The following is an 18,940-nucleotide window of genomic DNA, read 5'->3' as shown; positions in this document are numbered from 1 at the left end:
AGTAAGAAGGTCACTGAAAAACCAATCAGTAAAAACAAAATGAAAACTCCAGCAAAGCTAGAACTTCCATTGAGTGACCTCCCAAATCTCTTGTATCAGAGGCACATGGGATAAATGCAAATGATCCGTATGAACATTAGGTGTTTCAGCTAATTGGCAATTCTGAATGTCCATGACTTGTTTAAGAAACTGGTGTGTAAAATCCTTCACACCACTTTTATGTAAGAAGGTGAATCTACAACTTATTACTGTAGTTTGCTAGTAAGATGCATATTTAAGAAAAACTTAGGAAGTGTCTTGATCGATGTGGTAAAAGTAATTTGACACATGTTTCAGTGAGCCATGATTGGATAATCGCATTCAGTCACGTGAGCATGAATTGACCTTGTTTATCTATGTGGGGCTAGCCCCCCTTTACCCTTAAACTAATACAGCTAAGTCTGATGTTGCAAAACATTGGGACAGGTTGTTAACATTAATCAAACAGATTCAGGCTAACAGTCTGGTTCATCATATTGCTGCTCACTGATAAGTGACACAGTCCAACAAATATCATTCGTTGTGCTCACATCATGTGGGTCTTTAATTGGTGCTGTCTCCCTGCTTATGGATGTGGGTAATTTTGTGTGTGTGTGTGTGTGTGTGTGTGTGTGTGTGTGTCTGTGTTTGTTCCATGCAGTTACCCTTCTGTAAGTTATAAGTCAACCAGGAGACTATTTTTTCCAGCAGATTTAATAGTTTGCCATTGTATTTAAAAAAACAGAGCTGACTGTTTTCCTTTTTGATTGGAAGGTACCTGCACTTGTATAGAAGTATCATAGGTTCATAGGTGTGTACTAGGCTAATGGCCCTGAAGCCTTTATAAGCCTAGCCCATAGGATTACCCTAACATTGTGCCACCCGACCTTAGTTTCCAGTTTCTGTGTTGAGTAGAGTCACTGGAGTGATCCCCGGGGTTAATTTTCTATTCCTCATCCACTCATCAAGATTTCTCCTGAAGAGGCCCAGTGAGATGCTCTGTTTGTCATGTATGGGAAGTCTATTCCATTGCATGGGCAGTCTCTGGTTATGAACCTGCCCCTCCAGCAAGTTCTGTTGATTGTGGTAATGAGGTTGAGGTCTCTGGAGCATGTGGTGCGGAGGGACTGGGATTTCTTTAGATGTAGCATTTCTAACAGAGCTAGGTAAGACATGGTTTTGTAAGTCAAGCAGAGATCATCTCTAAGTAGGCAATATGTCTGTACATATAGGACAAGTGTTTAAGGCCTAGGATCCTCTTTGTGAGGTACTTTTGCGGCCTCTCCAGTTGTTGCAGGTGTCTAGTGAGGTGCATGCCAAATGGGGCATTGTACTCGATGATTGGCCTAATGAGGGAAGAGTAGAGGGAGACAATGACCTCTTTCTCCCTGAATGCAAAACCCTGAGTAATGAGATGTGCCACATAGAAGGACTTTCTGACCACAGTGGCAGTATGGTGGTCAAAAGAGAGGTTGCTTTTAACCTGTGTTCCCAGATTTCTTGTAATGCCTTTTGTGTTCAGTGGACTACCATCGATGTGGTAGTTCATGAGAACTGGGTTTTTCCCAAAGGGGATGAAGACACATTGTTTGGCACTGAGCTTAAGGCCATGGTTCTGACACCAGTCGGTGGTCTCAGTGAGGCCTTTCTGTAGGATGTCAACATCACTTGGGGAGTTAATAATGGCTCCCAACCTGCAATCATCTGTGAACTTTGTCAGCCAGAGTCCCCTTCATGTTGGCCTGGACCTCTGAGAAGTAGATACCAAACAGGAGAGGACGCAGGACCGATACCTGTGAGTCTCCACTTGTGACTGGTCGGCAGTCTGAGTTGGAGTCAGCTACTTTCACACTGTGTGTTCTGTCTGTGAGCCAGTTTGCAACCCACCTATTGATATAGGGGTTGATGCCTAGCTTAGTGAGTTTTTCTGACTCCTGAGTGGAGAATGGTATCAAAGGCCTTGGCCAGATCCAGGCAGGCTGTATGAACCACCTTGCCTTCATCCACAGCTCTGGTGACTGACTCAAAGAAGTCGACCAAGTTGAGCAGGCATGATTTACACTTCACAAAACCAAACTTTGTGGGATCCAAAGTTTGGAGATTCCCTATATCCTTGTTTATTAGGTCCATGATGATGCATTCCGTAGCTTTGCATATCAGACTTGTCAAGCTAATGGGGCGATAGTTCCCAGGGTGTGTAGCCTCTCCTCCTTTGTTGAGTGGGATGACTATAGCAGTGCGCCATTCGGTAGGGACAAAGCCTGAGGTGAGGCTGTGGTTGAACAGGGCAGACAGATGAGGTGCCAGTTCACTCTGTGGTTCATGTAGAACACAGCCAGGGATATTGTCAGGTCCCACAGAAGCTGTATTGTTGGCCTTGGACAGTGCTATTTTAACCTGTGCAGCAGTAATACTGGGTTGCCTTGCAATCTACTGGTATTGTGATGGTCCTTTGGGGGGTAGAGAGGGGTAAAGTTGGCACTGAATCTGTCGGCCAGTATATTGGCATTATCTGTTGGCTCGGTATAGGAAGTACCATTGTGCAGTAGCTCAGAGCAAATCTGGGTATTGCCTTGGAGGTTCTTTACATAACTGCAGAAGGCCTTGTGGTTGTCTTTACTATCTGCTGCAATTCTGTTTTCATAGCTAGCTTTAGAGGATTTGATGAGGGATCTCAACTTTTTGTTGAGGCTGATAAGGGAGTTTTTCCAGTCTTGGGACTTCACTTTATTCCGCATCAGTTTCCTCTTTCTGTTCTAGAGTTTGTTAATGGCAGGGGGACCACTAGATTGGCTTCCTTTTTTTGGAGGACAGCGTCTTGGTTCTATTGAGTATGGCGAGATCAATGCATTTGTGTACGTGTTCGTACAGTGCATTGGTGTATGATTCGGCGGTCATGCAATTATTCTCCATTTGCATGGGTGCTGTGAAGTTAGCCACCTCTGTTCTTATGGACCCAAAGTTAGCTTTGGAGAAGTTTTTCATGGTGATTACCTTTGCGGGGGGGTGGGAGGGATGTGGATTTCCAAGGTGAGTAGTTTGTGGTCGGATCTAACCAGGGAGGAGTTTGACTACCAGTGTAGAGCAATGGTCGCTCATGTTAGTAATGACCAGGTGAAGGATGTTGCTACCTCTAGTGGGGGTAAGAACGAGCTGGTCCAGGGCATTGGAATTAATGAATTCCAGGAAACGTTGGGCAAGTGTATTGGTACATGAGTAGTTTTCCCAGTTAATGAAGGGGTAGTTGAAGTCGCCCAGGATCAGAGTGTTAGGTTGGACCCTAATATTCTCCAGGGTGGTTAAGAACGTGGAGTGAGTGACTTGGGACATGGTTGGGGACCTATAACAGGTTACGACCTGAATCACTGTCTTACTCAATATTAGCTGCACCTGAAGTATCTCTGATGCATTATGTTGGTCTACCTGTCTGGAGGTGTGCACATCCTTTATGAATATGGAAACACCACCACCTTTGGAGCTTCAATCCAAGTTCTGGGGCCGAAAGGTGTGGAATGAGTTATAGCCTGGTAGTGCAGGGGTGCTTTCTGCTGCCTTGAACCAGGTCACTGTTACAGCACAAATGTCAATGTTCTCGATTTTAAGGAGTGCTTTGAGCAAGTGCATTTTGAGATTTAGACTTCTAGCGTTGAGCAGCATGACCCTCAGATTGCATTTGTTTGTAGCTGTTACAGTAGTAATTTGGTCTTTGGAACACCGCCTAAAAAAGGCACTATAGGGGTAGCAAGAGCCTTGGTCAGTATCTGGAAGCCCAGGGGTGACAGACGCAGGCCATCTCTAGAAAAGCATTGAGGTCTGTTAGTCATGTCATCCAAGGCAGACAGATACTGGATCCCCTTAAAATTTCACCAGAAACTTAACCAATTGTTAAAATCAATCATTTTCTGCTTGTACTGTGGTATCATTCTGGGTGATGGTAGGATGCTGCTCAGGGCTAGGGTTGTACCTGCTTGGGCTACATAATCGAGAGCTCCTCCATGTCTCTTTTCATGTAGTCCAGGGAGGTACGTCTCAGGTCATTCACACCCACATGTACAATGACAGAGTCATATTTGTACCTGTTGTTGAGGGAACTGAGTCCATGTGTTATATGGCAGATCCTGACACCTGACAGGCAGCTGACTGTAGCTTTCTCCTTATTCCACCTCGTGAGTGGGACATCAGTGTGCCTCACTATCGAGTCACATATGACTAGTGTGCTGGGCATGCTGTTTTGCCTTATGGACTTTGGTTGAGTGGCACACTGTTTAGGAGAGTTATGTGTCTTGTGATTAGTGTTGTGTTGTGGTTGTCTAGTGTGTTTCTGCCTTTGAGGTCTCTGCTGTCTGGGTAGATTTTTATTGAGAGCCTCCGCGAAGGTGGGTGTGTGGTTTGTGTTTTTATGTGAAGGCAGTGCTGGTGTGTGTTTTGGAGGGCTATGTGTTCCATGTGGTGTAGTGCAAGTGTTGACCTTCTCCACTTGACCAGCTATTCTGGTCTTGGCTGGAGAGTGTGTGGCTTCCAGTTTGGATATATAAGTGCATTTCTCGCAAGTCTGTGTGTTGGGAGGTAAGAGGAGAGAGTTGTCGGTGTACATGAGGCAGTTGCTACATTGCCTCAGGATGCCCAAGTTCACCAGGTTAATAGGAGAAAGCACAGGGAACTGACCATTAGACATGCCTGGAGGGGTGGAGATTAATAATAAGTACTGGAGCTGTTTCCTTGTAGAACTTTTAGTGCTGGTAGCACTTTTGTGTGCTACAGTAATTGCTACAAGAAGTCTGGTATGGTAAAGTGCTAGACTAATAAAAGTGCAGGAGAGGAGAGAACTAGCAGTTCTAAGGGAAAAATTTGAAGAGCAGACTTTGGCACTTCTCAGAAGCTTACAAACAGTCCTGGATACAGCAAATCTGTATCTGAACTAGACTAGTTACAGGAAAGGCAGGCAACAAGTGCAACACAGGCTTTTAAACCAGAAAGTTGAAAGAGATGGAAAAACTGCCCAAGCGGCCAATAAAGTACAAATTCTGGGACAGAAACCATTCCTCTTGTGGTAGATAAGAAACCTAATGCTTACCACTCCCACTGATAAGCTAGAAGGCTTCCCTCCAAAACAGAAAGTCTTGGGGGGGGGGGGCTCAGAAGATTACATACATTCCTGGATACAGCAAATCTGTATCTGGACTAGACTAGTTACAGGAAAGGCAGGAAAAGCACAAACACGGGCTTTTAAACCAGAAAGTTGAAGAGATGGAAAAAAGTGCTCAAACAGCCAATAAACTGCAATTTCTAGGCCAGAAACCACTTTATCAGGAAATGTAGTTGTGCTACAGGGGACATAATTTTTCTCAGCAGATTGGGTGGATGTTTTTTTTCAAGAATTTTGCAAAGTTTTTTAATTTTTGGCAATTTCACTTGAAACTGATTGGTATCATCCCTGGTTTGAATTTAGTTAAACTGCAAATAAAAGTAATGTCTTTCGGCTTTTCCCTGTTAGAGGTCGCCACAGTGGAACTCCAGTCCGCTAATGATTGGCAGTAGATTTTTACGGTGCCGAGTTGCCAGCCCGATGCCCAACCTTCAAAGAAGGCATACCCATTCACGCACGCACCTACCGGCATGTCTTTGTCACTTGACCGCAGGGAGGGCATGCAGACTCTACACAGAAGGCGCTCCAGCCGAGAATCGAACGGGAGAACCTCTTATAAAATAAATAAATAGTATTGTTTGATGTCAGGATTGGCTACAAACCAAGGTAAACGTTTTAATATAGTTGTTACAAAGCATGTGACACTGTGTGTGAAAATGAAGCTTTCTTAGGATGCCATGATTGCTTTGCAGAAAATTAGATTCAAAACTGGACTAAGAGCAGTCTTTGAAGGAAGCCCAGCACAGGTCTTTAAACAGTGGTAGCAAAGGAGGTGAAAAAGAAGAAAGTTTAAAGACAGCTGCAGTGTGTTTCAGGTTAAAGGCAGATTTGTTGTGTCTTTGTGTAATGGTTTTGGACAGTAAGCTGCATTCAACGAATTTGCAGGTTGTAGGCCTCCATGAGAGGAGTTGAGGGGGGTGGAATTGTTGTGGAGTTGTAAAAATCTGGTTACCTGTTGTAGTGAGACACTGTACAGTGGGTTTGCATATAAAGGTCATTTATACATACATGATTAATTTTCATACTTTTTGCTTTACTTGTGAAAAAGTTGAAAGCAGTGATTTCAGTCCCTGGTTTTGTAACTAGTCAAGAGTTCTTTGTTGCAGCTTGCATGGACTAGGAAGCATATACATTATCAACATAAACTATTTTTTATTGTCAGTCCAGCAGTCAGAAAGCTTTTGATTGTGTGCCAAAGGTATGCCAGTGCATGCCTGAGTTTCATATTACTGTTTGAAGAATCAGGTGCATGCCTGAGTTTCAGATCACTGTTTGAAGAATCAGGTGCATGCCTGAGTTTCAGATTACTGTTTGAAGAATCAGGTGCATGCCTGAGTTTCAGATTACGGTTTGAAGAATCGGGTGCATGACTGAGTTTCAGATTACTGTTTGAAGAATCAGGTGCATGCCTGAGTTTCAGATTACTGTTTGAAGAATCAGGTGCATGCCTGAGTTTCAGATTACTGTTTGAAGAATCAGGTGCATGCCTGAGTTTCAGATTACTGTTTGAAGAATCGGGTGCATGCCTGAGTTTCAGATTACTGTTTGAAGAATCAGGTGCATGCCTGAGTTTCAGATTACTGTTTGAAGAATCAGGTGCATGCCTGAGTTTCAGATTACTGTTTGAAGAATCAGGTGCATGCCTGAGTTTCAGATTACTGTTTGAAGAATCAGGTGCATGCCTGAGTTTCAGATTACTGTTTGAAGAATCAGGTGCATGCCTGAGTTTCAGATTACTGTTTGAAGAATCAGGTGCATGCCTGAGTTTCAGATTACTGTTTGAAGAATCAGGTGCATGCCTGAGTTTCAGATTACTGTTTGAAGAATCAGGTGCATGCCTGAGTTTCAGATTACTGTTTGAAGAATCAGGTGCATGCCTGAGTTTCAGATTACTGTTTGAAGAATCAGGTGCATGCCTGAGTTTCAGATTACTGTTTGAAGAATCAGGTGCATGCCTGAGTTTCAGATTACTGTTTGAAGAATCAGGTGCATGCCTGAGTTTCAGATTACTGTTTGAAGAATCAGGTGCATGCCTGAGTTTCAGATTACTGTTTGAAGAATCAGGTGCATGCCTGAGTTTCAGATTACTGTTTGAAGAATCAGATGCATGCCTGAGTTTCAGATTACTGTTTGAAGAATCAGCTGCATGCCTGAGTTTCAGATTGCTGTTTGAAGAATCAGGTGCATGCCTGAGTTTCAGATTACTGTTTGAAGAATCAGGTGCGTGCCTGCGTTTCAGATTACTGTTTGAAGAATCAGGTGCGTGCCTGAGTTTCAGTCATGGCACTTTGAAGAATCAGGTGCATGCCTGAGTTTCAGATAACTGCAGAGAAGAATCAGGTGCATGCCTAATTTTCAGATTACTGTTTGAATTGTTTGATATGTGCCTGAGTTTCAGATTACTGTTTGAGCATCTACTGCTGGTCCTGTTTTATGGCTGACTGTTAGTTGAGGTTTAATTTTGCCTAATACCAGTATCTTTTGAAGAATCAGGGAGCTGGGTGATTTGCTGTGAGCTGAGGTTTAAGTCTAACAAATTTGTTCCACTTTCAGATGATAATTCCATGTGGTAGTCATGGCACTTTGTGTATATCCTAATTCTCCTAACTGCAGAGAAGTGACTCAAGCCATGCACTAATTGTGTGTATACTGGTAATTGTTTGATACGTTTAGTCTCTTTACTTAGCACCTACTGCTGGTCCTGTTTTATGGCTGACTGTTAGTTGAGGTTTAATTTTGCCTAATACTAGTATCTTTTGTGGCGGATTGCTAGCTGAGGTTTAAGTCTAACATTTTTATTTTTTGTTTATAACTTTACCTACAGGCTGGGGCTAATACACGTGTCTTTTTGTGATTTAGTACATTTTTAATGTATGATGTAATTTAGAAATTGCTGTAAAAATAAATGTAATGACAGAAGACAAGGTGATTTAACATAACTGCTAACAGAAAATCAGCATTAGAGCAAATGAAGCTGCATGTTGGTAGAACAGACTTAAGAGATGGCTCAATGGTGACATTGTACAGAGCAAGATGATGATTTTTTTTTTGGTATGTTTTCATTTGGAAAAAATATGACTTGAAAACCAACCAAGTATCAGTATAGTAACAGATGCACTTTTAAAGCCATTGTTTTAGTGCTACTGATAATTTATTACTTCAGCAACAGTAAATTACATTTTTACCTTCACTTTTGTTGCACCAGCCTTCCCCTTTATGGCTGATTGGTAGTTTGGCACACCCCTCCCCCAATACAGTACACTTGATAACAGGTGCAGTTAACACCTGGTTTAGTTCATGGAAACATGTTTGGGATTTATCATTTGTGTAAGAGACAGTATGTTAAATTCAATAAAAACTAGACTTAGGAGGTGGGGTTCTAGTCTAAATGTTTTAACAGCTGCATATATGTGTTACATTGTCTAGAATTATGCATTTATACTTGCTTATCTTTTTGGCTTTTTAATACTTTAGCCAAGTCTAGCTTTGGAATGACAGCAAAAAAGTTAGCATTCTTTACGTTACTAAGTAATGCACCTTGGCTAATTTGTTTCTGTTTTGTTTTTGTTTGCATACCATTGGACAGCCAAGAACTGATGACAAGTGCAGTTGTTGCTCGTGTGAATGGAATCCTCTGGGACCTTAACCGACCACTTGAAGAAGATTCAAACCTGGAATTATTAAAATTTGACAGCCCAGGAGGAAAAGAGGTGAACCAAAACTTCAGATGTGTATATAGTTTGTATATTTATTTATCAAGTGTACAGCATCTTGTCAGAAGTGAGTAATTCTGAGCTATAAAATTCCTAGATTCTTGTGTTATCTTTTAGGACACATAAAGGCATGAATGTTTATTACAGCAGTGGTCACAGAAATTATTTTAATCGCCTGTTACCTTTCCTGTTTTGCAACTTGTATCTATTCATAATACTAGTGTAAAAGTAATCCATGGCACTTGCAAAGCACTGTGTAGCAAACCAGCAGAAATAATGAGTATAACTTTGCAAGCAGTTGATGCGAGTGGCATTGCAGTATGGTGGTTAGGACTGCCATGTCACAGATTTTCATTCTCCAGTTCGTTAATGATTGGAGCACCTTCTGTGCGGAGTCTATATTTCATAGCCGTCTGTGGTGGTTTTTGCCTGATACTCTCTTTTTCTCCCACATCGAAAGCCATGCTGTTGGGTTAAGTGGCGATTCTCTAAATTGTCCGTAGGTATAGGTGTGGTGTGTGAGTAAACATATGCATGCGTTCTGCAAAGGACTGGCAGCCCATCCAGGATTAGTTCTCTTGCTTTATGCCTGCTGTTTGCTAAGACAGGCTGCCTGTGTTCCTGAGTAAGATAAAGCAGTTATTAAAGAGTAAAGGAAAGTTATTTAAGTTATTTACTTAATCTTAATGGATATCTGGTTCAGCAACGGTTGATTGTATGGCAGCTTTGCAATTTTGCTTTAGTCCTTTAGAAGAAATAGCACTTGTTAATTTACTTTGAGGTTCAGTAAACCAATTATTTGTCTATACACATTAATGAGAGCCTCATTGTCTACAATTTTGAAGAACGTTGAGAAGTAATTTTTGTTGTAGGGTGGATATGAACATTTTACTAAAACGAGTTTACTAGTCAGACTACTTGAAGACTTAAAGATCTAAGTGTCAAATGTCATCATATAAACATTCTGATAACCACAGGCAGGCAAAGGCACAGAGCTCATGTTTACTTCTGAGCAGCTCCTGGATTTTTATTCATTCAGACACTAAATCAAGGACTCAGTTTTACTTGCCTCTTCTAGAAAAGGGTGAAAAATAACATGCCCTACGTGGACTGCCTTAAAGCCCTTTCTCTGTACTTTTTCTCCTACAGTGAGGAGCAGTCTATGCCTAAACACAAAGCATTCTCTGATCCAACCCTGATGGGTCTACTACACATTTGCAAAACAAACAGCTCTAGAATTTCCCAGTACACGTTGGAGGGACAGGTATGTGTGTCTCTGAGATAACCCCATCTCTGGAGCAGACTTCCCATTCATATGAAGAAGAGCTCTTCCCTAAGCTTGGTTGCAAATTGACTCCTGGCTTGTCATTTCTGTCCCATATGGACAGAGGCAGCTTATAGCTACTTTCGGCTTAAAAAGGCTGTAGGGTCATTAGCCTAGTAACCTCCTATGATACTATGATTAGAAAGTTTTTGTCAATATTTCTGTATTTCTGATCTACCAGCATTCAGTTGAAAACCATTTTTCTGATCATTCAGATACCATTAATTCTTTGACGATTAAAATTGATTTGAAAAACTGTAGAATTAAGTGCATACACTTCGTGTTTACTCATTTGATGGTATCATTTTCTGTTTAAAAAATAAAAAATATATTGCTTTAATTACTGATTGGACAGTATGCTGTTTCTAGAATATACTTTTGTAGTGTTATTTCTATATCAAAGCTTGTTAATAGCTGAATCCTTGCAACAATGTATTCGCTATGTTGCGTTCATGCTGAATTATAATGGAAAAAAACAACTGAGCTCCAGTTTCTTTTTTCAGGTGTTTCTCCTCTTATTGCCTGATGAGCATCAGACTTCTCATTACTTGATAGGTTCATAGGTTCATACTAGGCTATCTGCCCGAGGGCATTTACAGGCTTAATGCCCAGTTTTTTGTGGCTTACACCCCTTATGGGGGGGAATTATACCCATTTTGCTGTGCTGTGCCTCTGTTGAGACACAACTGAGCATTAACAGGTAATCTCCATCTGGGGGTCATCTCCCATCCATTGGTCAAGATTTCTGAACAAGAAGAACTCCGCATAGGCCACCTCTCATTTATATGGATTTTATTTTTATTTTACAAGTCTTTGGTCCTATTAATATATCTCTATCCCTCCTCAAATTCGCAGTGTGGTGCTTTAAGTCTCCTGGCCTTTTCTGTCTAGGAAGACTGTTTTTTTTGAGGTGAGAGGTATATGGCATTTGAGGGTATGTAAGTTTGGCCATGGCTACTTAAGAGTGAGATGGCCTTGTGGAGTAGGCAAAAGGAATAGAAATAGAGCTAAGCTGATTCTTCAGCTTTAGAGGCATAGGACAGATGTTTGAGACCTTTTCCTGCTGCTGCTGAGACCCTTTATCCTTACACATTCGAATGGGGGTCCGTATTCTTCCGATTGGGTGTCCGGGTCCATGAGTATAGGGAGATGTGTGATGAGTGAGGAGAGATAGACCTCTTCATGATAAGATGGGCAATGAAGATCTTCCTCCCTAGATACATGGGAGAATGTAGAAATGATACTAACTACAGTAGCAAGGTCAGGGGTAACTGATAACTTCTTCTGTACTCAGTGGATTGCCACCTATTTGCAGTAGCCTAGGGGTTTCCTTGGATTGAAGGGGCTAACTATGCATTTTTTTTTCTTTTTGGTTGAAGGGTATGCTCTGCAATTTTTATCATTTAACTTTGGGCCATTTTTGGCGTTTAACTTTGTGTCTTCTGCTCCTTCACCAGTTATCCTGTGTTGTAGTGTTTTTTCAATTTTTGTACTGTGTTCAGTTTGCTGTCATCTGCAAACTCTAGCCCGGTTGCCCAGACAAGAATAAACTTTGTCAATAACATAAAGTAGGCTACAAGCTGACAACCCTGTAGTGCGCCACTCTGAGGTGGAACTCAGACCTTGTGACAGTCTGACACCAAGCCTGACAGGCTTAGCCTCTGACATTCGCCAGCAATTTTGAGGCTGATGTTTTCCGAGTGGGATAGTTTACGAACTCTTGTGGCATGCGCTATGGGATAACAGGTAAGCTGATGAGACTGTCAATGCTATGGTTGGCTTGCCAAACTGTTTTAGACGGCAGCCAGATCCGATGAACTGTTATTATGAAAGCATCCCAAGTCAATAGCTTTGGATCTGCATTCCGAGTGCCACAAAAATCAGCATCCTCATATTTTTAAAGTCATTAAACTCCTCTGTGGATCAAGTACTACATGATAAGAGGTAAAACCTGATAATGCTGGGGGGTGCTCTCAGGCCTTGAACCCAGGTTTCTGTCACTTGCAAACATCGATGTTCTCCATACTGAGAAGAAGGGCCTCGAAGAGGAGTGTTTTGAGATTTAGACTTCTGTGCATTACAGCATGTCATCCCAGGCAGACAGACATTGATCCCTTTGAATGACCAGAGTTTAAAGCCAATTGTTAAAGGAAGCTGATCTATCTTCTGTATATTGTGGCATTCTTCTTGGAAGGTAGGATACTGCAAGGTCAGGGTCATACCTGCCTGGGGCTACATAATCAGAGAGCTCCTCAATCTCTCTTTTCATTAGTAGCCGACAGGCAGCTTACTGTGACCTTCTCCTTACTCAGTCCTGGTGGGGGCCGGGGGTGTCTGACTATGGAGTTCAGGTCACCAATGACTAGTGTGTCTGGCATTGTGTTTGGCAAGGGGCTGTGACTGTTTTGACACTTCTGACTGTGAGGAGTCTGTGTTGCAGGTGTTGTGTGTCTGGTGGTGGTTGGTTGTTTGGGGGTGGTGGCTTCTTCTGTTTGTTTTTTTGTAGAGGTTTCAGCCAGAGCCGTAGCTGTGTGTGTGTGTGTGTGTGTATGATTTGAGGTGGTGGTATTGTGTCTATGTGAGACTGGGTCTATAGTGTGTGTTCTCCTCCTCCTCTCCTCCTCACCTATGCCCTTACTCAGCCTGGCTTGAGTCCTCAGTTCCCATGGTATGTGCATCTCTCGCATGTATTTATTTGGTGGGTGGAGGAGGAGGCCAATTTGTGTACAATTGGGCAATTGTGTAACATTGCCAGCATCACCAGGATTCCACCACTGGCTGAGAGGAGACGACATGCTAGAAGGACTAGCATTAAAAGAGAAAAAAGAGAGCTAGTAACAGGGATGCTTAAAGGTAAGATTGAAAAGAATGCACTCTGCAGGTACTGCACTAGAAGTTAGATATGAAAGTAGGTAACTTGAGTTTTACCTGTTTTAAAAGTTGGTTTAGTGGTGGAGTTTATATTTTTAAAACACAAAGATGGACTGAAAGTTACTTTTGTTTTTTGTATTTTGGTAATACTAATACTGTAGGATAGCCAATAAATAATTGAAGGGGTGGGTGGGTGGGATTTCTGTTTGTGATTACTCACATATAAGCCAGTGAAAGTAGAGAAGATAGAGAGATGGATTATCATAAAGAATAAAGATAAGACAACTAAGAAGGATAGAGAGACAACACACTAACTTAACAAGGGAAGAGGGAAAATTCAGAGAAAGAGGGAAAAGAAGAGCTGTGGTCTCTTTTATAGTTTTAATATGCTCTGTTAAATGCAAAAAGAAAACAAACAACAAAAAAAAAAAAAAACAAATTCAAAATAAAGAAAAAAATAAGGCAATACAAAAATACAAAAAAGAGCAAACAACTCCTTCACAGCAAAGTGCTTCTTTCTCTGGATGAGCCTTTCTGGCCCATTTGTTTCCCGTGAGTAAGACAGCATTGGGAAGCTGTTGTCCAGGCAGCTGTCGGGGTTTTTTAAACGGGTAATTATCTCATGTTACCCCTTGCAGCAGCGTGAACAGAGTGGAATCTGACAACACTGCCTCAGTGTCTCATGTTTGCTGCCTAAGTCAAGTGTCATCTACTGTGTATAAATGAAATGCTTACAGTGTATACATAGACTGCTATATGCTATGCTGGGTGCATGTCATGTAGTGGGATTGGCAGCCTCCTTCTAGCAGGATGAATGTACTGGTGTCTGCCACCTATTTCCACTGACCCTCCCCAGTAGGCTTATGCAATGTCGCAGATCTGGCTTGTAAGCTGTCTAGAGGGGTCATCATTCAGGCAGCCCCATTGGTTGCCTCCGTCTCCACCAGTATCCAGACAGTCAGACCATTTTTTTTCTTTACGTCTCTAGGCCTTCCCTTGGATAGGTGAGATACAACCCAAATCACTGTGGGGCCACTATGCAACTTCCCATGCATGTGCATCCTGTGAGGAAGCCTGCCTTGTTCATGGTTTGGTGAGATGAATGCATGGCACCAGGCGCACACCCCTAGTGCTGCTGCTCCTGGTGGTATGCATGCCACCCCCGACGCACAACCCTAGTGCTGCTGCTCCTGGTGGTATTCATGCCACCCCCAGATGCACACCCCTAGTGCTGCTGCTGCTCCTAGTGGCATGCATGCCACCCCCAGATGCATAGTGAAACTGGATCCCTCCGGTAGGAATCTACATTGGCTGCATGCTGCACATTTAAACATATCTTTTGCAGCCATGTGTTCCTTCCATTTGCTCTATGGAAACCTTTTTTAAAGGTGCCCTTTAGGTTAACACCATTCTTGTAAACCACAGTGGGATTCTGCCTCAGTTTCCATCCAGCCCTTGTGCTTTAATATACAAGGTCCAGTTACATGGCAAGATGTTCTTCAGCACCACCACAAAATAAAGTTAGCAAATACATGGGCTGCTGATGCCCCCATGGCTACACCCCTTATCTGCTTGAAATAGTTTACTTCAAAATATATGAAATTGTAACTCAAAACCAAGTCCATAGCTTCAACAACCATAATGGTAATTTGTGTGGTTAATTTTGAACCACTAATTAGAGCTTCCCGTAACCATTGTAAGCCTTGATTGTGGGGAATGACCGAGTAGGTTTTTAACATCGCAGTCAAAAATGCTACTTTGTCATTCAAAGACACTTGGTGCAACATATCTAAAAAAAATGCCAGGTGTCTTTCAAAGCATGTTTTTTGTCATAAAAATATTTCAAGACATGATCTACAAATTTTACTAGTGGTTCAGTTTTTGACCCTTGTGCTGCTACTATAGGACTGTATATTGGCAACTGATTTATGCACTTTTGGTATGCCAAATATGTTTGGAATTGTTGGCTTCACCACTCTAAGGTACTCAGAAGTGGTGGAGGTTTATGCCAGAATTAGTACCAAGATCCTCCAGCCAATAATCAATCTGTATATATGCCCAGTTAATCTCATTCATATTAACATTGAGGAAAAAATCTCCGTCATGCAGGAATTGTAACACTTTTTGTGAATATAGATGGCAGTCCTTCACCACTGTTCCCCCACACATTTCTTGTTTCATAATCCTGATTGACCAGTCAGAAGACAGTTCCTTAACTATTTATTTTATTTATTTATTTTACATTTGTTGACCGGTTTAGTCTGACTGGATACATGTCCATTTTCAGTGGAGGCCCGGGGAGAAAAGCTCTAAACACAACAAACAGAAAAAATAATACAGGAAAAATCATAATATCAATACATGTTACCAACAGTTTACGGACTCTGTTCAGTCAAGCAAGTTAGACAAATGATCATTATTAACTTATATAAGTATTTAGACTAACAATTATGGCACAGTTTGTATGTAGCATAAAGTACTGTTTGGCACACAATTATAGAAAGGAGCTTGTCAGGATTAGAACAAGGACATCACCAGTGTGCTTAAAATGTTGTCTGAGACTTTTTGTGAATTGAGTTAGTTGAGGATACTAGAGTAAGGTCGGCTGGAAGGAAGTTCCAGGTTCTGTCGACAGATTTGGCAAACAGGGAGTCCCCAGTTGAGTTATTGGTTTTAAATGTTTGAACTAGCAGTCCGTTAGCTGAGCAAAGTGGCCTGAGATTACTATAGCAGCTAATGATGTTTTTAAGTGCAGGTGTATTTTTAGGTTGGTTGAGTACTTTATATGCCACTATAAGCTGGTTGTATTGAAGTAGGCTAGGTAATTCAAGCCACCCTAGAAGATTTAGTTTATGACAGTGGTGTGTCCTAAATGCCTTGCCTGTGGCAAATCTAGCAATGTGGTTATAGCAGCTAGAGAGCTTGCTAAGGTCAGATTTGTTCAAATTGGTGAATAAAGGGGAGGCATATAGAAGGGTAGAGAGTAGATGGGAACGGGCAGTAGCAGTTCTAGCAAGTGGAGTAAGAAAAGGTTTAATCTAATAAAGGGAGCCAAGTTTTTTATTAATGGTTTTGATAGTTTGGTTGACATGCATATCAAATTTAAGGTTAATATCTACTATAACACCTAAGAGTTTAGTTTGGGCTTCTGGGGAGATAATGGTGCCATTATTAGATTTAATGGTAAAGAATAGTGATGAGGACCTACTAGTGGGGGAAAAGTAGCATCTTTGTTTTGTTAGGGTTTAATATCAGATGATGATTAAAGAGCCAATTTTCAACAGTGTTAAATGTATTCTGGGACAATGTCATTAGTTTTGTCTGGGAGGTGGCTGAGCAGATTAAAGTGGAGTGATCTGCATATTGAAGGCAGGTTGCATCTGGGAGGACAGAGTGGAGGTCATTAATAAAGATAGAGAAAAGAAGGGGTCCTAGTGTAGAGCCCTGGGGGACACCTAGGGTGATGGGTAGAAGGGAAGATAGTTTGTCCTGCCATAGGATGGCCTGTTGCCTGCCACTGAGGTAGGATTGAAACCATTGGAGAGGATAGTTATCTAAGGAGAAGGCCTTCAAAGTATGGATGAGTGTTTGGTGGTGGTTAACCAAGTCAAAGGCCTTGGAGAGATCAAGAAAGAGAGGGCTGAGGATAGTTTATTATTATTTCGGTTATGGTTTATGATGTTAGAGAAGGAGAGGAGGGCTGAGGTAGTACTATGGAATGGCCTAAAGCCATGCTTAAAGCTAGCCAGCAGATTGTTCTGGATAAGATAGTGCAGGAGTTGTTTATGGATGCACTTCTCCATAATTTTAGCCAGCGGTGACAGAATAGCTATGGGTCTGAAGTTTGACAGTTCAGTGGAGCTACCTCCTTTATGGAGTGGTATAACATGGAATATTTTCCATAAGGAGAAGATGGTAGCTTCAGATATGATTCCATTGATTAAGATGGAGATGGGGTACGCTATGGCATCTACAGCTTTTTGTAGATACTCTGCAGGGAAGCGATCAGCAGATAGGATGGTTGTCTTTAATTTCTTAATTAGGGCATGGATAAGTGATGTAGGTACTGGTTGTAAGCTAAAGGAGAGTTGGGTAGTGGGTATAGCAGCAGTTGAGTTAGAGCAACTGGGAGTTAGCTGACTAGCTAGGGACTGGATAGTCTCTGTGAAGAAACTGTTAAAGGTATTGGCAACTTCTTCCGGGGTTTTATGGTTAGAAGATGACGGGGTTGGAGTGGTGGTTTGACCTGGGTGAAGAAGTTTGTTTATTCCAGCCCAGAATTTTTGAGGTTTGTTTCGATGTTTCTGTTGAAGATGGCATTAAAAGTATTTTTTTTTTTCTAACGTAATGCATTTCTTTGTGTCATTTGTGTGATTTCATTTAATCTTTCGGTAGATTAAAATAACCGGACTGTCCATACAAAGCTCTCATCTTGTTCTCACAAGCAGCTTCGAAGGATGCCAAAACCAGATTCAGTGGTGGTATAACAGTACTAGAACTGTATAATCTCTACTTTACTGCTGTGATGATTTTTGTGTGATGCTGGTTGTTTTTACTGTAAGCTGTCATTTACAACTTTGTCCACTAGATGGCAGCATTGTCTATCGTGTATGTATGTATGTATGTATGTATGTATGTGTGTGTGTGTGTGTGTGTGTGTGTGTGTGTGTGTGTGTGTGTGTGTGTGTGTGTGTGTGTGTGTGTATATATATATATATATGTATACACACACATATATATAAACATTTTTAAATAGAGATCACATGTATCTGAGAAAGTCCAGTATAATTTTAAGGTCAAAAGCGGTTACACTTACAAAATGATATTTATTGTATATGACCATCTGCAGTTTTTGTTTTTTGATTGTTCATATAGATTAAATGTGGTTATTGTTTTCACTTTCTCAGAAGTTGTACCCCTTACCTTTTTCTCATATATCAAGAACTCTTTAAATCACACTAAGAACAGGTTTTATTCATCCATTTGAACAGTAAGGAAGTTTGGGCCCTGACTTTATCCCCAGAAAAATCCGTGTTTGACTAGTCCCCTAGGGACTGGGGGAATAAACCAAGGCGAGATAGAAGTGATAATAAGACGCAGTCATGTCCATTCTGGGGTGAACAGTGTAGGTTGAGTTTCACCACAGTAGAGCACCTTCTGGGGAAGGCATGAGGGTCCAGCTTCTGCATCAGGGATTCTGGCAACACAAGTCCACCATGGAATGCATGGCTATTCAGTTAAACCTGGTGGTTGTGTTGAAGCATGTACTTACAGTGGCTTAGAGCAGTGGGCACTACATCTTGCCGTCCAGACAATCAGGTGGAGGAGGCATGGTGATAGTTTGGTGCAGCAGAAAGTCTTGTAACCTCTGCTAAATGATGGTTATCATCTCCAACCCCTGCCACCCTTTCTTGCTTGTCCTTGGATGTAGGAAATCTGTAAGAACAAATGGGTGAGTAGGGGGTGGGAACCTGATGGTTATTTTACTTGTTTGCTTATTTATTTGTACCTGAGTAAGCCCAGCGGCCACAAGTGCTCCTTTCCAGGAGTAACCCAGGAGGACAGTCTAAGTGGGTTACTTGCAGTCACACAGCTTTCATGTAGAAATCGAAGAACCCAGACTCAGGATTACAGGCTGAGGGTCACTGATGGCAGCTTGTAGCTTTAACCTCCTGAGCTAAACTTTCAGACGAATGGCTGATCATGTGGAACAAACATAAAAAAATATTCAGAAAGTTGTTTCATGCCTTTTTAATTTAATTTTGAATTAGACACGGACGTATAGAGAACTTTTCAACAGCCTTTCTAGTGGATTGTTAAAAAATAGAAGACACCTCTTCCATGTGTACAGTAGATACTTAAAGAATT

At 41.7% G+C, this 18,940-nt stretch overlaps 1 protein-coding gene across 1 annotated transcript in view; it reads left to right on the top strand.

The window, feature by feature from the left end:
• Positions 1 to 18,940, top strand: part of TARS2 (threonyl-tRNA synthetase 2, mitochondrial) — a gene marked incomplete in the record, with an annotated part of 833,318 nt that overhangs the window by 9,403 nt on the left and 804,975 nt on the right. The window contains 1 exon segment of the mRNA XM_044079202.1: positions 8,751 to 8,874. Within this exon segment, the coding sequence (XP_043935137.1) occupies positions 8,751 to 8,874 (124 nt within the window).

This window comes from Protopterus annectens, chromosome 8.part0 (genome assembly GCF_019279795.1).
Source record: "Protopterus annectens isolate FY-2018-M chromosome 8.part0, PAN1.0, whole genome shotgun sequence".
NCBI classification, from domain to species: domain Eukaryota; kingdom Metazoa; phylum Chordata; order Ceratodontiformes; family Protopteridae; genus Protopterus; species Protopterus annectens.
The sequence above is the reverse complement of the archived record's forward strand: the minus strand, read 5'-3'. Positions and strand labels throughout refer to the sequence as shown.